General features: G+C 41.1%; 1 protein-coding gene across 2 annotated transcripts in view; it reads right to left on the bottom strand.

Annotated features, from left to right (window-relative positions):
• The window catches only part of CFAP95 (cilia and flagella associated protein 95), a 97,065-nt gene that overhangs the window by 36,839 nt on the left and 38,743 nt on the right, over positions 1 to 21,483 (bottom strand). Inside the window, exon 6 of one of the 2 annotated variants that reach the window (XM_045020293.1) lies at positions 3,652 to 3,765. In XM_045020293.1, coding sequence (XP_044876228.1) covers positions 3,652 to 3,765 — 114 coding nt within the window. Of the gene's footprint in view, positions 1 to 3,651; positions 3,766 to 11,304; positions 11,597 to 21,483 lie in introns of those variants that run through there. The other variant, XM_045020292.1, reaches the window with a different exon arrangement.

Below are 21,483 nucleotides of genomic sequence, written 5' to 3'. Positions count from 1 at the left end.
AATTTACTGCAGTATTAGATTGAAATGTGAATTATTTGAGAAAAGGTGAGCCAATGAGCATGAACTGATTCAAACAAAATTATTAATATAACTTTATAGCAATAATACCTGCTGTCACTCATCAGCTATACTGCCTCAACTCTGCTGCATTTCCTTCTTTTTATATCTGTCACCCTCTCACTTATGATCTATGCAAGGAAATAACTTGTACTGTCAACAACTTCTGTGTAATTAAAAAAAAAAGTAACTGGAAGAGTCAGTATTAAACTAACAACAGATTTTCTGCTGGAAGCATTCAGCCATGCTACAGTTGTCAAGCTGTTAGTACAGGGAAATTATGGAGGCAGCAGAGAAAGAACTCTTGTCATTGTTATAAACCAATGACTGCTATTAAAGAAGCAGTAATTCCCTTTAATATGCTCTTCTCTGCAAACATACCACTTTAATAGAAAGTTAACTGGCTGGGTTTCTTCTTCACCTGTGAATTGTCAGAATGGACATTCAGGGTGGGATTTTCAAAAGTGATTGGCGTTGACCTAGCTCTGCTCCCAATGAAACTATTGGTGAAGCTCCCACTGACTTTAATGGAAGCTGAGTTAAGCCAACACTGAGTGCTTATGAACATACCTAACCCTCAGACCTGTTCCTGCATCACCGGAGTCCATGTGAAATTTGCAATTGACATACATGGGAGCAGGATTGGCCCTAACTAACCACATCAGCTCTTTATTTTTGTAGTGAGGGCTGTTTAAAAATAAAACAACAGCTGATGCTGTTATTGGGTCTGATCCTGCCCCGTGAAAGTCAATAGTAGTTTGCTGCTGGGGTGCTTTAATGGGATTACAATTAGACCCAGCTCTGTATTTGTGATCCAGGTTTGTGACAAATAAATAAAATAAATAAATAAATAAATAAAAGCAGCCATACTAATGCATATTGTCTTTTTCTGTCAATATAGTAGATACAGTGTAAGCTCACTCCCTACTCTGCCCCTTTCTATGCTACTTACAAAGCAGAGCGCAGTGTAGCCAAACTGGACATATTAGGCTACACCCTGGAATGAGCACAAATTCTTGGAGCATGACAAGAATTTAAAAGTACAGTCAGCACCAGAATGTGAATTCTAATGTCAGTGTAACCCAACAGTATCATTTAATATAAGTAGGAGGGATTATTGTTTAGAGAAGGATCCAAAACAGGAATCAGAAAACCCCAAACTCTGGAAAAGTTTGGATCTGGAGACAGTTTCATTGCTAAGGCCTGTTTGAGTTGTTTTATATTTTTTCCAAAAAACATACAGAACATATACCAGTATCCTCCAGGTAAGGGCTTATTTCTCAAACATGCCCCTGGCAAACATGCTTCAATCAGGCCTGTTTTGTTTTCCTGAGGTGGTAGTTTCCAGAATGAAAAGCACAGGGTGATAATCAGGCTACCCCCAGGCCAACTTTGCAAAGGTCTGATGCCATGTTCCTCCCTGAATCAGCTTACTCTGCACCTACATTTCTCAATTCTTTGTAGCTCTTAGTTTAGAATGCAGTTCATGCCAATCCTGAATGCTGAGAGAGAATCACCAGTAGTTGTTTACATTTCTCAGTGCTGACCTCCATTAAATATAACGGATCATTCAAACACTATCATTGTTTCCCAAACACAAAAACTGCAAAAGGCATCAAAAAGAAAGAGGGAAAATGTTCTGTCTATGTTAATTCACATTTTGTTTCTTTCCTTTCAGTGACAATTTATTTTAATGATACCTTGGATATTTCCAAGTCACAGTCGATACCCATGGAAATATGTATGTCATCCACACATTTACCAGATGAGTTCACTGTGATTAATGCTACTGTAAGAAATCCCAAATTAATTAATAATGATGAGATGTTTAAAATGAAATGTTACTTTGTTTTGCTAGGTTCATAATCAGTAGAAGGAAGTAGCTCACGCACAGGGCATATTTGGTGGTAATTGGAAGAATGATACGCAGCAACAAAAATTATTTAAAATCTTCAGCTCCAAGTGTTTTGCAGGCTTTGCAGAAGCCAAAACCAATTAGTCTTTTATCTTTCAGGAACAGCCTGGGAAGTGTGATCTTAATTCAAGCTCAGCATGATTTCTATGCCATTGAGAATAAGGGATGGTGGCAGTGATGGTAAAATGGGAAGCTGCTGATCAAATCTGATTTGAGTTTTAAAAGCTAAATGTTTGGAAATGTTCCAATAATTTGAGATAATTACACTTACATCTCTCCAGATTTCACAGAGGCATATTACTGCACCTATGCTTGATATACAAAATATCATAATATAAAAGGGTACCATGTTAACCTTCAAAGTAGTTTCATATCCCCAGATATATACAGTGATCAAGTACTGTATGTTCGGATTATTAATGGTAAGATTCTTCCTATTTCTTACGTTACAATGACAGAAAGAAGCCAAGTGATCAAAAAGAATTCTAAGATGTTTGTGTGAAAAGCCCTAAATTAAATATACTGCATGTAACTCTGGGTGGGGGGAGAAAATAGTTACATTTATTCCATTTACTTGTAGAATTTAGGCTAATCTGTCTGGATTTTTAAATCTACTGGGGTAATACCTTCCTGAGCAGCCCTGGATAAAGGAAATGTGGTTGAAGAGAGAAAAAGGGTGGATTTATTGTTAGATTATGTTTGGAAATATCTGAAAATAAGTCTTAGCTGACATTTGTTAACTTGTTTTATATTATTTTAACTTATGCTTATGTGCAGTTGTGATGGGTGTGTTGGGCAATTGTAGGGGTTGGGCAGCTGCACCATCTGGTTGAAGCTGTTGGGTGTGATAGCCAGAAAACTACCACCCAAGGACTAAACTGCATGCAAGCCTGAGCAGTGACTAAGCCAGGAAGTCCAAGAAGTTTTCCAGGGGTCAGATAACAAACACAGGGGTTGGGGGTTGATTTAATTATGGAGGAGGGGAATGTGCATGCGCACAGATGTGTGTGCAAGAAAGAGAGCGAAGAAGCATAAATGTCACAGAAGCATGCAAGGAAAGCAGCAAGAAAGCCTGACTGCCAGCCTGAGAGGCACTTACAGCATGACCCTTAGAAAAGCTAAAAAAGAGTTTTTGGGTAGAGTGCTGGCTAGAAAGAGGAATTCTGAGCAAAGAAACTCTCTTTTGATACTTGATTCCTGTGTTCAGAGAAACAGGAGTTTGTACATTCTTTGTAAATAAACAGGATTGCATCAAAGAAACACCTACCAGAAACAGCCTGCAATACCCTGAATATTAGCTAATGCTAAAAGGAATAGCAGGTACATATTGAAAGAAAATGAGAAAGAAAACACATTAAAGACCACCTACAGAAATAACAGTCAGTACAATCAATAATAAATAATCCCCAACTTCTCAATAATAAATAAATAATACAACTAATAACTTTCAAATCAATGTTTACATTTTGTTTGTATGAATATTTTCTGTGGTGGTTTTTTATTTTGTTTTGTTGGTTGCTTTGCTAAAAGTCACAAGCATACGATACCTTTAATACAAATCTGATTTCTGTGCTGCTAGAAATTCACAAGTAGTATGGAATTATGAAACCGAGTCAAAAGTGGATGTTGGTGTGAGTGCACTTCTGAGAATGAAAAATAAGATGGCAGTGAATCCCTACCTGTGTTTGTGTTGGCTCTGGGGATGTGGAGGAAGGTGAGAAATAGGACAGCATCCTGATGGAAAGCTTGCCAGACTCAGAATACAGTAGTATATTCAGAAAAAAACATTTAACCTGTGTAGAAAGAAGAGGGAAATGTACATTGAAAAGGAAAGGATCCTCAAATACTACTAAGCAATTCATTTTAAGGGCTACTTTAACTACTAAAAAACAGAGTTTTCAATAATAAAAGCCTGCTTCTCTGACTACATTTAATAAGTAACCCAAATGAGACAGCCCCAAGAGTTTAATTTTAGTTACTATGTAGAAACAATACTTATTATGATATTTTGGCTTCATTCCAGAGTTCATACCTGGGGTGATTATTATAACTTAAATGGCAATTGTATGTAGTTTATACATGGGTGCAGGAATTCTAAGTCAATGTATAATAAGACTACACTTGGCCTAAACCTAAACTCAGATACATAAATGTGTATCACCCAAATGTTGAACAGTCTGATGCCCACACCGCAGCCAGTAGCTGTTAAACTCTAGCTCTTTGGGAATTTGGCATCCTCCAAAAAATGTATTTGAATAGCAATCTATGACTCTTACATTTGTGCTTGACGGTTCCCAAAAATGAAGAAGGATTTTTAAACTGTATCCCAGTTTCTTTCTTTCTATGTGGAAGCATTCCCTGGCTTCAACAACAGTATCCTCCAGAGCAATGGAGGAAACAACCACATCCCAAAAATATTACAAGGGCCAGATTGTAGCCAGCTTCTGCACAGGTGCAAAAGGAGCTTCCAACTCTTGTAAACCCTGTGCAGCAGCCAGCCACAGTTATAATCCTTGTGTTCAGACAGTGTAATGACTGCTCCCCAGTAGTGCCCAAAAGAGGCAGGGAGAAGCTGTGGCCATGATGCTGTGGCTCCTTCCTCACCAGCCAATGGAGTTGGCCAGCCATGAAGAGGAAAACACAATGCACCCGCTTATGGGTAGTAGTATAGGGACGTATGCCTGGGAGCTTGTGAAGGCAAAATGCCTCCCAGAATTCTCACAGGAGTGGAGGGGCTCCATGCTGATCCCAATATGGAGCAGTACCTAAAGACATGATGGAATCCTACGTCACTATGGGAAAAAATCCCTAAGAGAACAATGTATAAATCATTGGAAACAAGAAGTTTGCACTGAGCTAGACTACCACAGATCCCTAAACAGAAACGTCACTCTGTCTTAACCCAGTAAAATAGGCAAAATACAGGTAGACAGACTCAACGAATACAGGATCAGCTATCACAAACTGGACATTGAAAGTGGGAAGTACAAAGCATAGAGTGGAAACGTAAGGTGAAATCCTGGCCCCTTTGAATTCAATGGAAGAATTCCTATTGACTTCAGTGAGGTCATGATTTCATGACTGGAACAGTATAAAATGCATCAGAACAAAATCAAGAGACATTTTCTGCTCCATTTCGCCGTGATATTAAGGTGTGATACTTTCTGAAATTATAAGAAATGATAAAAGACTTTTCATCAAAAAACAAAGAAGCAAAACTGTACAGCTCTTGAGAACAGGAAAGAGACAGTAGAAATAGTCTTATGCTAACTAGCAGCCTGCCATTGTATAAGAACCTGATCCAACTCCACTCAAGTAAATAGAAATCTTTCAGTGGGATTTGCATCAGGAGATTAAATGTGACCAAAGGTAATAAAACCCCAAACACAGGACAGATGCTTGATGCAGAAATAGTTGTGACAGATACTATACTCACAATAGGGCTGGTTGAAAAAAATGTTATGAATTTTGTGGTATTTTTTCACATAAATTAACTGAATTTCTCCCATTGTGTGCCCAATTACAGACTAGACAAGTAATATGTGGACACATTTCTCAACTATCTTTCACAATTTTAAATAATAAAATAATTAATATTTGTTCAGGCTCTCTCTTTGATGCTCTGACAAAGTTAGTTATGCCAATCAAATATTATTTATGTGATTTGGTTCCTTTCCTTGCAATTCAAACAAGAATTTCAAAATAAGTTTCCTGAATGTAAGGTACTTCATGTATATAGTGGAATAAACATCACATGTAGCCAATGTACATTCACCAACACATCATTCTAACACATCTCACAAGTAACTTACACTCAAATGCAAATCCAGCATTCAGCAGGTAAACCTGTGACTATCACTGCAGGACTGTGGGACCATAAACTAATCAATGGATTACATTTATCCAGGGATGTAGTTTTTCCATCTATGATAATATCATGGGCAATAATTTTCATTTACTAATCTACATATAATCAAAACAAGCTAGCATTGTAAGTAAAAATACCCTTTGGGTCAAATTCTGTCCTGTCATAATTCCATTGATTTCAATGGGGTGATGCCTGCAATGAATTTGGTCCATTTTATTTAACTATTTCTGAGCACTATGTGTGAGCTGGAATGGACACAGACTGGAAATTGCTTATACAGAATGTGACAGGGACTTGCATCATTTGGTGGCATGTGGCACAATCTGCAGTGAAATGACAGGCATGTCACATGATACCTTTTCAATGTGTCATGTCAATAGCAGTTGTGTGACAAGCCTATCACTTGGCTGATTTGCTTACTGACATGACACTTCATGCTGATCAGTGCTATTAGGTAATGGATGCAAACTAAACTATATTACTGCTGGCCAGTCAATCAACTGAGAAGTAAGACATAGCAACTCTCTTCAAGGCAGAAATATCAATATTTCAGTGAGAGAGAGAATTCCATTGAAGCTGATATTCAGGAGAGTCCATGATTTCTACCCCTGCTAATTTCAATGAGAATTGCCTTGACTGATACTTTGGTAACCAGTTATATATCTTGAGAATTCACAAGTAAAAATTGTTGAGAGTGAAGCAATAACTGGGGAATTTTTTCAAATGCTCCATCCGTGCACTGCAGAAATGTCTTATATACTTGTATTTGGGCTGCTTTACAAATAGGTCATCTCTAAGACTCTGCAAGGAATTGGCAGGTGGAACTTTGCCTACTGCAGATTTGTGAAAATGGTATATTTTTATTAATTATTATTATTTTTAGTGGAGCAAAACCTCCATGAGAAGTTATTGGAATACTGGAACATTTCCTCTTTTGCCATTTTAATCAGCATTGTGCATCAACAATGAGTGGAAGCGGATTATACGGAGACATCAGTAAAATCAGTGTTGTTCTTCTCTAACATGTAAACTTAGATGCTTAAGCTCTGACTCCAACATGTTCCAGCCAATGTCTCAGCTTTGTCTGTTTTGCCTGCAGGGGTCCTAGAAAAGTCTCCAGGGCCTTTATAATAACATCTGCTCTACCGGTTCTTGAGGGAGCTTGCTGACTTTCTTTTCAATGTTCCATGGTAGTGTATGGTGGTCCATTCTAGATTTAGGCCCTTGTCCATATCACCTGTCTTCACTTTACTCCATGTATTTTTAAGTCTTCATTTGCATATTTCCATTAATACAGTCATTAAAGTTCATATGGAGATGCTGTGAAATTCTTAGATGGCCAGTATCCTATAAGTAGTCAGTAAAATTAGAAATACCTAAAACAATAACACAGAATAAAAGATGATGGTAAGATATTTATACACTTGAATGGGCTTTGAGCAATTTATCTGAGGGAGGCCCCCTTTTACATCTAAGACTTCCACTGATCTAAATGAAAAAATCTTTCAAAAGCATTTTCAAATTTCTTATCTCTTTGATTGGTGTTGTTAAGAGCTGATATTGCTTCACTTAATAATAAACCACCAGTGCATAGAAATACAGCATATAGCTATTGCATATGGTTTTGATATCCAGAGCAGTGATTAATATTTGGCTGTGTTGCCTTTAGTTTCAACCTGATATCTACAAAGTAATTTCTAGTCTATATGTGGGTACTTTATCCAGAGCACAGTCATTTGGATACAATATATATTTTATGGGCAGAAAATGCTTGTATTAAATCACTGTATTGTAACAAAAGGACAACTCTGAACTCTACAATGCTCTCTATTTATAAGTAGTTCCTTTTGTTCTGTGTGGACTTTCTGAACTGTTCTTAGCCTAATTTTACCTACATTTGCTTTTGTTTTTTCCTGTTCAGTTTGTTTCACTGACAGGCAGCTTTCCTCTGCCTTCTGCCAGTTTGAACATCTGCAGTGCATGAATGGCGCCAGGACAACGTCTGCTGGGATGCACAGTTTCTTTTGGGTACTATTCAGGGATGTTTGTACGTGTGACCCTTTTAATCCATGTCAAATGTACTCCTTGGAGACTTGTGGTACTAGGTCAGTAACCCATGCTTACTGGTGTTTGGATCTGTTGCACTAGAGAAATTAGTTTATTCAGCAGAATGCAGGCTGATATTCATGACTAATTTGAACAAACTTGAAATACATATTATTGTTAACTGAGTATCATATTCTGTTAGAAACTTGTGCTCTTTATCTCATGAATTCTGAGATGTCCTAAAGGCATCCTCTAACACCTCCCTGTCTGTCTAATGAAAAAACCATACAAAAGGGGGAGAGAAAGAGTCAAGTGCATATAGAATCATTGGTCATTAATCTACACCTGCAAATAGAAAAACAATAGAATTACATGAATCTGTTTGTTTCATTAAAATCAACAAAAGCCTTTGTATTTACCAAGGCTGATTTTAATTTCTACCTCAGAGTCAGAGTTAATGAACTGTGTGGAAATAGATTGGCTGTGCAAGATTTACCACACAGAAGGAAAATCCAGTTAAAGTCCTATGGGACCGAAGGCCTTAACTCTCTCTCCACTTCCACAGCTGAATATTTTATTCATTACCTACTACTACTGAATCTGGAAATTATTCTATTGAACTGTCTTAGTATTAGAATTAATGTCCAATCTCAATCTAAGGACAAATATAGTGGCTAGTTGATGCCTTGATTAAAGTTGCTTTAGACTTTCCATATCAGTGGCACAGCAGGCGGCAATCAGGCTACACAATCAGGTCAGACATCTTTGCAGCATTACACTGACATCTCTTTTTTATGATATCGTATTGCAGCATTACTCCTGGCCTCCCTTGCTTCCACCTCAGAAGAGAGAGCTTACATCACCTCATTGTTATGCTTATAAGAAGCACACGGGATCTTTTTCCAAAGGAAAAGGCAATACGCCGCATTTATTGACGATACACCAAGTAGCATAAGCATTCAATCACACCACACATACACTGTCCCACCAGTCGATGTTATAGTTGATCCAGACTTTGGACTGGTAATCTAGTGGCCAGCTAGGTTGATCACAGGTAGGGAGGAGCTGGGTTCTGTTGGTCGCAACACGATGCTCCGGGGAAGTCTTGGCAGGACAACCCAAAGTTTCATGGCAAGGCACCCTGTTTATATAGTGATTTTCCTTCATTGGGACCTATGAGTTCTGCACCGTCATGCTGTAATCAATTGTTGTTTGACAAGTGCTTGTTTTCTTAAATTGTCCTCCTCATCCTTTATCTTGTTCTTTAATCAAGTTCCTCGGGGAGTTATCCCAGGCTGGTTTTGATCACAGCTATCTTGTCCCCATTGATAGGTGCCTGTCTCATCTTTAGAGTCATCATTCTGCCCTCCTCTGACATTTCAATATGGGTGTGTTGCAGCCTCCTGGCACCTGTCTCTGGTTCCTCCCTAGACCATCTGGTTCAGCAATGGCCTTCACACTTATCTCTGAACACACACATTCACACACAAAACAATTAATTTACACAGAACATTTTGATCAGAAACATTAAGTTGCAATGCAAAAGAAAACAATCATTGCATTCTTTTCCTTATTTTAAAATGCTAAACCTACAACAAATTGGTGACCCTCAAATTGGTGACCCTCAAAATCAGCACAGAGACAGATTCTGGCTGATGTATCTCTACCAATGGCCCATTAGGCCATTCCTTTCTGCTATTCAAAAAGGGTGGCTGGCAGGACATGATCAAATCATACACCAATACATTTAATACATGCTACATTATTATTCTTATTTTTTTATCCTTCATTCTAAATTATACAACATAAAATCCTACTACTACATCATCAATAGCAGGTGCCTGGCCTCAGCGGTTTTCATTGCATGCATTTTGTATAACTATCTACTTTGTTTCTAGATTAAAGATAAAGGATGAGGAGGACAATTCTGAAAAGAGGACTGAGGGCCACACACAAAAAAAATCTCATAACCCTGCACAGTCACATTCATATTTGTCACTGTGCATACAGATAACTCGTTAGTGCATAAATAACCAGTTGCACACGCAGTCACAGTAATTATATGTATAAAGGTTAGTGCATTTGAGTGCAGACACCTTGTTTTCTAACCCTTTAATCATTCTTGTGGCTCTTCTCTGAACCTTCTCCAATTTATCAACATCTTTCTTGAATTGTAACACCAGAATTCCAGCAGCAGTCGCACCAGTGCCAAAAAACAGAGGAAAATAGCGTCTCTGTTCCTACTCAAGATTCCCATTTATACATCAAGAAGTGCATTAGCCCATTAGGCCAGAGCATTGTATTGGGAGTTGTGATGAGGTGTCTAGCCCACAGAGGTGCAGAAAGGGTTAATCTCAGCAAGGAGCAGTGAAAGTGAATCCTCCAAGCAGCCCTGAGAGACTGTGTGAGGCACAGCCATATCAGGGAGGAGTTGCAGGGAGCAAACCAATCTGGGCCCAGCAGGCTCAGATAAGGGGAGCTGCAGGGCAGAGCAGGGTCAGTAGCTGTTTGGAGCGCATGGAGTGAAGGTTGGGCTCTCCGCAGGTGGAAGGAATACTAGCACCATGGACAGTGCAGTGCTTGAAGGCCCTGAGGTAAGGGCGGAGTAGGTGCAGGGGCATGGGAAAGAGGCCTGGGGGAAAAAGTGATGAGCAGTTCCAAGGAGAACAGCATGAGGCTGCTATCAACAGGGTCCTTGGGTCAGGACCCAGAGTAGTGGGCAGGCCTGGGTCCCCCCCTAATAATTGGAGATATACCAATACCAATCTCCTAGAACTGGAAGGGACCTTGAAAGGTCATTGAGTCCAGCCACCTGCCTTCACTAGCAGGACCAATTTTTTTTGCCCCAGATCTCTAAGTGGCCCCCTCAAGGATTGAACTCACAACCCTGGGTTTAGCAGGCCAATGCTCAAACCACTGAGCTATCCCTCCCCCGCAACACTAGAGAAGTGGCATAATTATTGGACTGCAATACTAACCCCCAAAGGGGGAAAACATGGATGTTGACATGGCCAGAGGGCAGAGCCATGAAGAGGACACTGCGGTTCCTGAGGCAGCGAGAGGGGTTGCAGGCAGATGCAGAGACAGAGTGATAGTATGAAAACTGTGGTCCGGGAGGGTGTCTGCCTTGAGCTAATCCCCAGAGTGACCAGGCAAAGGCACCAGCCCAGTGAGTGATATGCCCTGTGACAGGAGCTCATATCCACCACAACCCCAAAGCTTTTTCACAGTCATTGCTTCCCATGATAAACTCTCCCATCACAGCAACAGTGTTCAGCTAAGATCAGTGTATATATAATCTGTAAAAGATCCACAAAATGCTTAATCATAAAAATACTCAATATATAGGAAACCTTCATTCAAGGTTGGTATAGTGCAACCCAATATAAAGAGATCACTTGCAGAACAATGCATCTACTGTAGCAAGCATTTAAAAAATATTTATTGGAATATTTGGAAAATAGTTAATACATAACATACAATGTGTCTATTTCAGATTCTATTATAACTGCTTAGAAATTATCTTCATGCACGTTTGACGGTATAGGATTAGTTACTGGGAAGACCTGTTGCTTTATATCCACAGTAGCATATATCCCACTCTCATCTTGCCATGTGTTGATACCATGTCTTCTGTAATCTGCTGTGTCAGTAAACTGAGAGTGACATTTTCTATGAACTATAGAATAACCATCTGGTTGGGCTCCAACCTGTGGAAACAAGAGAGATTATAGTAGTTCATTCTTCAGCAAACAGAAATGTTAACATCTTGCTCATATTATGGTCAAATTTTAACCGGAAAGAAATTAAACCACTTCACAGAATATAATTGTATCTCCTAATTAAATGTCTGGTCCCAATATCTGATTCACTCAATTGTAGACCACAGGATACGTATGGTTTAGTGGCCAAGATCGGTGAACTTGGAAGACTGATTTATTTCCTAGCTTTTGGAGATTATTTTTGTAATTAAACTAAACAATGATAAAAGTATTTATTCTTGTGCAATTTTTTTCTAAGAAAAGAAGGGTAACGTACCTTACAATAACTGGAATTCTTCAAGATGTGTGGTCCCTACGGATATTCATTGTTGGTTCTCATGTGCTCCATGCACCTGAGCCTGGAAGATTCTTCACTAGCAGCATCTGTTGGCTCACCTGTGCCCTGTGCCTCCTTGTGCTCCGAACCAAGGGCAAAAGTGATGGCAAAGACAAACTGTCTCTGAAGTTCCTACTCTGTTGCAAATCAAGTAAACAACTGAGCAGAGGAGAAGGCGGACAGGTCGTGGAATACCAACAGGGACCAGGCATCTTGAAGAACTTCAGTTACTATCAAGGTAAGTAACCTCCCTTTCTTCTTCAAATGCTAGTACCTGTAGATATTCACTGTGGGTGACTCACAAGCAGTACTCATTGAGGAGGAGGGTGTGAAGACCCATGGTACACCACAGATTGCAGGACTGCTGTACCAAAGGATGCTAAAGAAGCTTGGACCAATATGTAGTTTTTGGTAAAGGTGTGCAATGAGCTCCATGTCACTGCTCTACAGATTTCTACAAAAAGTATGCCTTGCAGAGAAGTAGTATGTCCTCCAGTTGAGATACCGAGATAGTGTGTGCTCTAGTTGAGTGGGCCCTCATACCTTGAGGAAGAGGAATTAACATCATATCATAACACAGTAGAATACAGCCTGCAAGCTATTTTGGGAACCTTTGAAATGAAATTGCCTCCCCTTTCATCCACTTGGCAAAGGAGATGAATAATCTCAGGGATTTTCAAAAGGGCTTTGTCCTTTGATGGTAAAAAAGCCAAAGCTCTACAAATATCCTGGGAATTGTTTCCCAGCCTCTCTAGTGTCATGACGTTCAGGTAGAATACTGCTAGATGGATAGTCCAATTCACATGGAATCTGGAGGGAACCTTTGCAATGAATTTGGGATGTAATCTTAGGGACACTTTGTTATTATGGAACACCATGTAGGGAGGGTCTGCCATAAAAGCCACAAGCTCCCCAACTCTCCTAGCTGAAGTGATTGCTGTTAGGAAGACTACTTTCATAAATAGATAGAGAAGGGAACAGGAGGCCAAAGGCTCGAATGGTGGATTCATAAGTGCCAACAGTAGGAGATTACAGTCCCAGTTAGGAATTGACACTGATACTGGAGGCTCTGACAAGACCCCTCAGAAATGTCATGGTCATAGGGTGGGCATACACCAGACATTTATCTACTGGAGAATGGAAAGCGTTGATTGCTCCCAGTGCACACACAATGAGCTAATGGATAAAACCAAAGACTTCAGGGAAAGGAGATATTCCAATATGGTAGGAATGCCAAAGTCTAATGGATGTATGTGGCGATGCTGCCACCAGATGAAAAATCTCTTCTACTTGGCAGCATAGTATTTTCTCATGGAAGCTTTTCTGCTGTGGCTGAGGATGGATTGGACTTCCTTGCAGCAAGACTTTTCTATGCTTGTCACCCATCCAAATACCAAGCTGTGAGGTGGAGGGAGATCAGGTTGGGATGGACGGTTTTGCCTTTGTTCTGAGTCAGAAGGTTCAGCAACACATGGACATCTGGTAGATACTGGTGAACCAAAACTGTCTCAGCCATCACGAAATCACTAGGATCACTGTCAATTTGTGCTGGGTGATCTTCTTCAGGACATCATGTAGGAGCGGAATGAGTGTGAATGCATACATTAGTGGCTCTGACCACTGAACCATGAATGAATCCCCTCTGGAATTGTGCACTTGAGCAACACAGGAGCAATAGGCTGGACATTTCTTCTTAACTGGGATGCAAAGAGGTCCCATGACGGGGGTCCCACTGACAGAAGACGTTCTGCACCACCAAGTTGTGAAGTACCCACTCGCAGTCTCTGTGGAAGTGGTCTCTGCTGAGGCTGTCTGCTACAGTGTTCATTACTCTGGGAAGGTGCACTGCTGATAGGGTGAACTGGTGTTAGATGCATCAGTTCCAGAGCTTGTCTCTTGTTTATGTAGAGTACTGCTGTTACGTTGTCTGACATGATGTGAACATCTGAAAGGCAGAAACCTTTTGCAAGCCTCATGCACTGCCCGAAGATTGAGTAGACTGATGTGTAACTGGGACTCCTGTTGAGTCCAAGAACCTTGCACTCCTTGGATGCCCAGATGTGCTCCCCAATCTGGAGGGAAGGGGGCGGTCTGTGATTAGATTCTTTGTAGGTGGAGGGGAAACAAAGGGAACCCCTACAAACACAATTTCTTTTTTTCCCCACCAGATGAGAAGACAGAACACTCTGAGGGATACTAACTTGTCTAAGATATCTCTATTCAGCATGCAGAGCCATGCCTGAAGGCATGGAAGATGGAGCCTGGTGAAGAGTGTTTTGTATCTGCAGGGAGCCATTTGTATGAGCTCAGAAATGAGCTGTCATCTATGGACTCAGTCAGAGTTAGGTGATTTTTGAGATCCCTGATTGCAAGACCCTGTCTTTAGCTAAGTAAGCTTTGGGTGAAGTCAAGTCCAGAGTTGCTCCAATTAATTCTATAATCTGCATGGCGATTAAACTGGACATTTCTAGGTTCATTTGAAGTCCTACAAATTGCAGGAAACTGAGTATATTGTAAATTGAACTTCCCCAAATGACAGTCCTGTGAGCAGCTAGTCATCAAGGTTAGGAAAAAACTGGACTGCCCTGGCAACAAAGTGTATTGCTACCACCGAGGACTCCTTTGTGAAAACTCTTGGGGCTATCGAGAGGCCAAAAAGAACCCTGTACTGGTAATGTTCTAGTCTCACCAAAAAGCACAGAAAATTCCAGTGAGATGGGTGAATGTCTATATGAAAATAGACATCCTTCAAACTGAGAATTGCAAACCAGTAGCCTTTGTTGAGGAAAGGGATGTTGCGATAATTGGGCCTACAAATTTACCCTAATTGTGAGCAACTGTAAAAAGTAAATGGAAGTTCATGTCACAATAACCTATTACAAACATTGATGGGAAAAGGTAAGAAAGGGAGACAGACTGAATTAGTCCAAACACAAATGCCTACTGATATAACTCCAAGACTTTGTGAAGATCATGCTTGGTACACAATAAAAGTGGGAACCAGAAGTCAGTGATGAAAATCAGTGTGTTGGAAACTAGGCATAATTCATGGACAAAATAATGAGGGGATGGGCTATTCCACCCATCACTCCCTTTTGAGGTCCTTAAAGAAAGAGACTTTAGGGAGAAAAACTGACTACTGGAGTGATCTTCACCATCATGGCTGCCATCCCCATCATCTCCTAGGACCCCAGGCCTACATCATCTTGATCTTAAGAGATGTCCTGTCCTGACCAGGCCAGTTAGAGGGACCCATTGCCACTTCTGGATCCCAAAACACCACCTGGGATGAAACAAGATTGGAGTTTAACAACAACAGCTGCAACAACTCCAGCCCATCTCAACTAATTTCTTATTTTTCCCCAAAAAGCTAGTTATTGCAATAATCTAAGAGACTGTGAGACAAGAGAGGTTTTACATCTAAAAGTGCTCTCCAGCTAAAGGGGAAAAGGAAAAAGGGATGTTGCTAATATGAAAGCCTTATGTAATACTTTATATTTTCAAAGATTGTTTTCCCTTCTTGTCTTGTTTGATAAAACTTTTAAAGTATTTTTAAATGATGCGTTTGCCATGGTATTAATCAGGATGAGGTCTCTGAATACCAAAACCCAAACCTTGCTTAACACTGTTTAATGTTGGACAGTTACTAGACTATTTTTACACCTTTAACCCGTATATTCCTCCTAAATTAATACAACAGAGATTATGGAATCCAGAGTGGTCATCCTGAATCTCAAACAGCATATGAAGACATTCTGCTGTCTGAGATATAGAATGGTCTCCTTCTTGGAATGAGGAAGTATCTCAAATAGAAACCCTTCCTCCTGTGTTGACGAGGCATGGATTCTATGGCTCCTAACTGAAGGTTAGGATTTTATCTCCTGTCTGAGGAACCTGTCATGAGAGGGATCCCTGAAGAGGGACAGGGAGTGGGGGTTTAGTGTAGGAATGGGTCTTGGAGATTAATTCCTTTCCATCTGTCTGAAGTAACATGTTGCCATTTTGGAAAGAAATGGAACAGGTGGCCACTGAAGGGGGTGAGACTGTATGGCTACACCAAGACTGGTTTGTAGCTCTTGAAGGTCCCATCAAAATGACTTCTTGGCATGGGATAGCTGGTGAGGGGGAAAGCAATGGTAAGGGGCATTCTGCCTGCAGTGGTGTAACTTCTGGTTTCCTGGGTGGTTCATAAGCTCATTGATGGAAGAAGGGCTAGGGAGCGAGACACTGTCTATGACAGTGGCTTAGATTACTTTCCTCCAAGTAAATCCCCAGCAAGCAGAGGGTAGACCCAGAGTCTTTGAGAGAGTGAAATGATTTGTCTATTTTTTTTGCTGAACATAAGGTTAACCTTGAAGAGGAGGTTTTCTACCATCGCTTGGACTTCAGTAGGAAACCCCAAAGACTGAAGCCAAGAAACCCACCTTATAACTACTGAAGTTTCCATGGAGCGAGAAATGAAGTCAGTTGCTTTGAAAGATGTTTGGAGGGACAATTAAGCTATTCACCATCCAGAACAGTTTGAAATTGTAGCCTGAACGCCTGAGGAAGCTTGCTAGCAAATGGAGACACCTTATTATAATGAGTCATTTCAAAATCCAGAGCCTGGTAATTTGCTGTCTGGAATTGTAGGCTGGCAAAAGAGAAGCTCTTCCTCTCAAGGAAGGTCCAGTTTTCTCCCTGTTGAATGGGGTAACCAAGGCTACTGCAATCTGTTGTGCTTGGTACTGGCTTGAACTACTAGCAAAGTTGGGACAGGATGGGGAAAAATATTCTGCCTCTTTAGATGAGACAAAAGTATCTCTTCTCAGTCTTTTTTGGGGTTGGGGCACAGTTAACCGCAGTGTGCCAAACAGCTGGGGCCAGTTCTAATATTGTGCTATTGATGGGAAGTGCCACCTTACCAGGGCCCATAGTTTGGAGGATGCCCAGAAGCTTGTGAGTAGGGTCCTGAACTTCTTCCAGAGGGATCTGTAAAGCCTTCACAAATCATCCTGAGGAGGTCCTGAAATTGTTTAAAATCATCAGGTGGCGAAGGTGAAACCATCATCACTGCTTTGTCAGGAGACAAGGAAGACAGAGCTGCAGGTGGATCAGGCAGTTCCAGCTGGTTGGGGTATTCCTCCTCTTCACAGTGCTCCTGGATGGGAAGGGTGGGTAGGCTGAGGCTTTTCCCGCTAAGAAGAGTTGTGTTCATATTCCTACTCTGATCCCTTGGAGTCAGGAGGCCCAAAGTATCGGACCCAAGGGTGCCAATAAAGCCCAAATATAGGGTTGTATGGGTATAAAACCCCATAGTGGAGGGCACCACTGGTCCCAGGCCTGCTGATATGTCTTGAGGCAGGGAGAGGGCACCCGTGCCAAACCTTGGGACCATTGGAGTGGTCAGTGCATCGGACTCAATCTCGCCGGAGGAATAAGGGTCCTTGGCATCTACAGGCAGAGCTGTCAGTACCTCATGTCTTATGCCATGATTGGTAGATTGAATTGGTGAATGGCACACTTTTGGTGCCCAGAGGTCAACACTCCAACTGGTGGAAGGGACCAGGGAGTGGTGTACCAATGGTGTAAGTATTTCTCTGGAGATCACTGGAACAGAAAGTAGCAGTGACTCTGAGTTGATGTAAACCCTAGTTCCTCAAGAATAGCATAGCTGGGTCCAGCAGAAGAGTGAGGAGGGACTCTATGTGTTGGTGGATTGGACAGTGCAGATTCAGTGCAGGAGGTAGCTGTTAGTACTGCTAAGTCCCTCTTCCTCATGTAGTGTGGAACGGCCAGTGCAGAGGGTGATCACACTCTCCTTTCCTTCTCTGATGATGGAACCAGACCCATCCCTTACATAGGCAGTAGGCTGTGGGTATCCCTGGCTCTCAGTATTGGCCCATGTTCATTGGGAGCTGCAGACCCATACCGGGGCATAGAGTCTCATCTGAGTTAGAGGAGGCAGATATGTTAGAGGGTTTTAAGTGCAGATTTCTACTGCTTCTTATGAGTGTTTCCTTTTACCTTCTTCCATCCACACCTGGTAGAGTCTTTAAATCTGCACTCTTACCATCCAGGACTGCAAAATGCCATGTCCAAAAGGATGCTAATGGCTCAACCCAGAAACCCCAAGGTTGAGCTGTGGCCTTAGAGTTCCATCAGATGCTTCTTAACCCAGAATTCTCAAAATTGCACATGAATGGAATGAGACAGTCCCCAAGGAAGCACAAACAGGAGGTTTAGGGATCACTAACTGGGAAGACTTGGGGGCAAGCCAGGCAGGACGTAAAGCTGAGGCTTTGAGGCATAATAGGTAGTCTGAAGAGTGGGGGTGGCCTGGAGGATACCTCCTACCCCCAACACTACTCTAACTAGCTACAATAAAATAAAACAATTTACCCAAAAAAAAACACACCCAAAAAACTGAATAGAAGGCAGGAACACTAGGAAAGCTGTGGATGCTACTGAAGTTCCATCTCAGCCCATAAGCAGTAGAAAGGAACTAGAAAGGCAGTTGGTTCACATCACCCCTTATGCCCTCAGTTTGGAGCACATGAAGGCACAGGAAAAGACCAATGGACACTGCTAGTGAAGAACTGAATCTTTCAGTCTCAGGCATATGTGTAGCCATCGCGAATACTTATAGGGACCAGCACTCAAAGAGCTCAAAGGACTCTTTTGTTTCAGAATTTACAATGTGTTAAAAAGCAAACTATGGTAATTATTTTTGTAAGTGTCATTTTTTTATGAACGTAAATAGCATCCATTCAAAGGAGTAATATCACTAACCATGTTTTCATATCTTGGAATTGCTTCATAATGTATCAAGGCAATTGTTAGAAACAAAGCTCAAGGAAAAAAAAAACAGCAATATTAATTCCTTTTGTGAATTTGCCTTAGTAAAGGAGCACTATCTGGGATATTTATTTGCAGTCTGTCTTACGTGGACATCTAGTTTAATAAAACAGGGCATCATATCATTATTCACACCCCAAAGGGAAGCTTACTTCTGTCGGAACAGGCCAGGGTTATATTTGACAGGGATATTGAGCACAAGATCCTACACTAATGAACCAATTTTTGTTTGGAATAGCTATTAATTTTACAGCAAGCCAAGGATGCTGAAAATTAGATGACCAGAGCTGCTGAACAAAACAACAAAGGATTAAAAAAATGTTTTGTTTGATCACAGAATCAGAGTACTGAGCTTTATTAGAACTAGAAGGTTAGATGGTATATGCATGGGCAGTTATTGCCTAAGGGCTTGAGAGAAGGTATAAAAAGTAAGTATAAAACTACAACTCATAAAAAGAGACATCCTATTTGAGCTTCTCTCCTGCTGTATAAAATTACAAAACAGGCTTTCAAGAAGTCTTCATTATTTCATGTCTATCTTTTGCTCTATGGAGAATTCATTCCTCGTTGTTTCTTTGCTTTGAACAGTACTGAAGAAGAGTTTAATTCCTTTGAATACTGTTAAACTAACAATCATATTTCTTGTTTGATGGATATTGCTATCCTGTATCTTTAAAAAAATGTTTTGACTAAGCACCTATATGTAGGTTTTTAAAGTATATTTCATAAGCTATGGTCTGTATCAACTTTTTGCTTAAACCTGTTTCTTTATAAATGTAGAAAACATAGCAAATGATACAAAGCAAATACATTATTTAATTATATATATTTTTCTATAGGTGTTCATATTAAGAAAGTTTTTCTGCTTCCTTTAATCAACAAAAAGCTTTCATAAGGAGTGTAAATACTTGTCAAAGATCCTACCAAGTGCCCTGTTCCAGCTCCCCACCAAGACTGCTGTAATGGAAATCCAAGCCTGTGCTGCTCTGGGACCCTGGGGTGTTTCAAGCTCCTAGTGATTCAGCAGGCTGCAGCACTGATTCCTCTCTACACCTCTCTGGCACATTTCCTGGGCACTGACTCACAGTCTGTTACCCTTTCGAGGAACTGGGGCGTCTCAGCCCACTGCTTTGGGCCCCAGGAGCAGCTCTGAATGACCCCTGAGATATCCTGGTAACTCAAAACACCCCCTTTTCCCAAAATTCCACCCAAAGGAGTGAAGGTTCTGGTTTACAGTTTAATAACTCTCTTTCTCAAGGCATGAAATACATGTGAAGCAGTCAATAAACATAGACTGTACAAAGTATAACACCTTTATGCACAGAGGCCAGCTTCCTCATTTCCCCAGGTGTGCTTGACCCCTGCTTGGCCCCAGGTCCCGCCCCCATTCCACCCTTTCCAAGGCCCCACCCCTTCTCACACCCATTCTGTCCCCTCCCCCAAGTGCGCTCCGCCCCCTCCTCCCCAGCACCTCCTGCACATCACTGAACAGCTGATAGCGGCTGGCAGGAGGCCCAGGGAGGGGGAGGTACTGATCGGCAGGGCCACCAGCAGGCGGGAGGCACTAGGCGGAAGGGAGAGGATCTGATCTGCGAGGCCACCAGTGGGTGCTGAACACCCACTGTTTTTTTTCCATGGGTGCTCTAGCCCTGGAGCACCAACAGAGTCGGCGCCTATGCCTTTATGTTCTGTTATACTTAATTGTGTCATGCACAGGAGAGTATGGATCATACAAAACAATGTGAGTCCTTGGGAAACCAGCTGGATCGAGGCACGCAGAGTTCCCACCAAATGCAAGCTGCTGCATACTAGCTGGTCTCTTCCTCATGCTTCTGTGACATTGTCCACTCCTGCCCCACCCTTCCTCTTTCTGCCTCACTCCCCCTATTCCTGTGTATTTCTTTATTTAAAACTCCTCCTGGTCACCTGGTCTCTTTCGTTCTACTCCTGGTAACTTTTCATTGCTCCTACCTTCCCGCCTCCTTTCTGGAGTCAGCTAAAACTGTTTTCTAAGGATGCAGCTCATCCACTGTCCCAGATGTTTGCACCTGAATCGGGTCTTTAAGTCCTAAGCACCTTTGTATTGTATTGGTCTGGTGCATACATGCTACAGAGCCCGTCAGCAAAGGTGGACCCACACACGTACAAGCACTCAAGACAGATTTTCATTATACAACAATATCAATCAAAATTCATAAGTTGTATAGATATAGCCCCACTATTACATACCATTCTATTGTAGGTTAATATATTCTTGGCAAATACAATGCAAACTGTCATATACCTAATGAAAGAAAAATGGCCAGTTAAGCATGGCCAACATCCTAGGGGTAGTTTATCAAAACACTCAGTCAAATGACAATTGACTTTTGTGTGCAAACACTTTACAGAAAAAGTTATACTATTTAAAAAGAGTATATGGCCATGATTCTCATCCTACTAAAGTCACTGGCACATAAAGTAAGGCATCCAGACCATAACATGAACCCTCTTTTCCTTCCCCAAGTTAAGTACTGCATTAAACTTTCCATTTTTGGTGTACAAAACAGAAATTTTACCTCAACTTTTATTTATATCAATATGTGATTTCTATCACGTCCAAGTGAAAGGTTTCTACATTTATTATAAATATATGATAAAATGCAAACAAGCTAAATCACTT

The sequence above is a fragment of the Mauremys mutica genome, chromosome 6 (genome assembly GCF_020497125.1).
Source record: "Mauremys mutica isolate MM-2020 ecotype Southern chromosome 6, ASM2049712v1, whole genome shotgun sequence".
NCBI classification, from domain to species: Eukaryota; Metazoa; Chordata; order Testudines; family Geoemydidae; genus Mauremys; species Mauremys mutica.
This window is presented reverse-complemented; position numbering and strand designations above follow the sequence as displayed.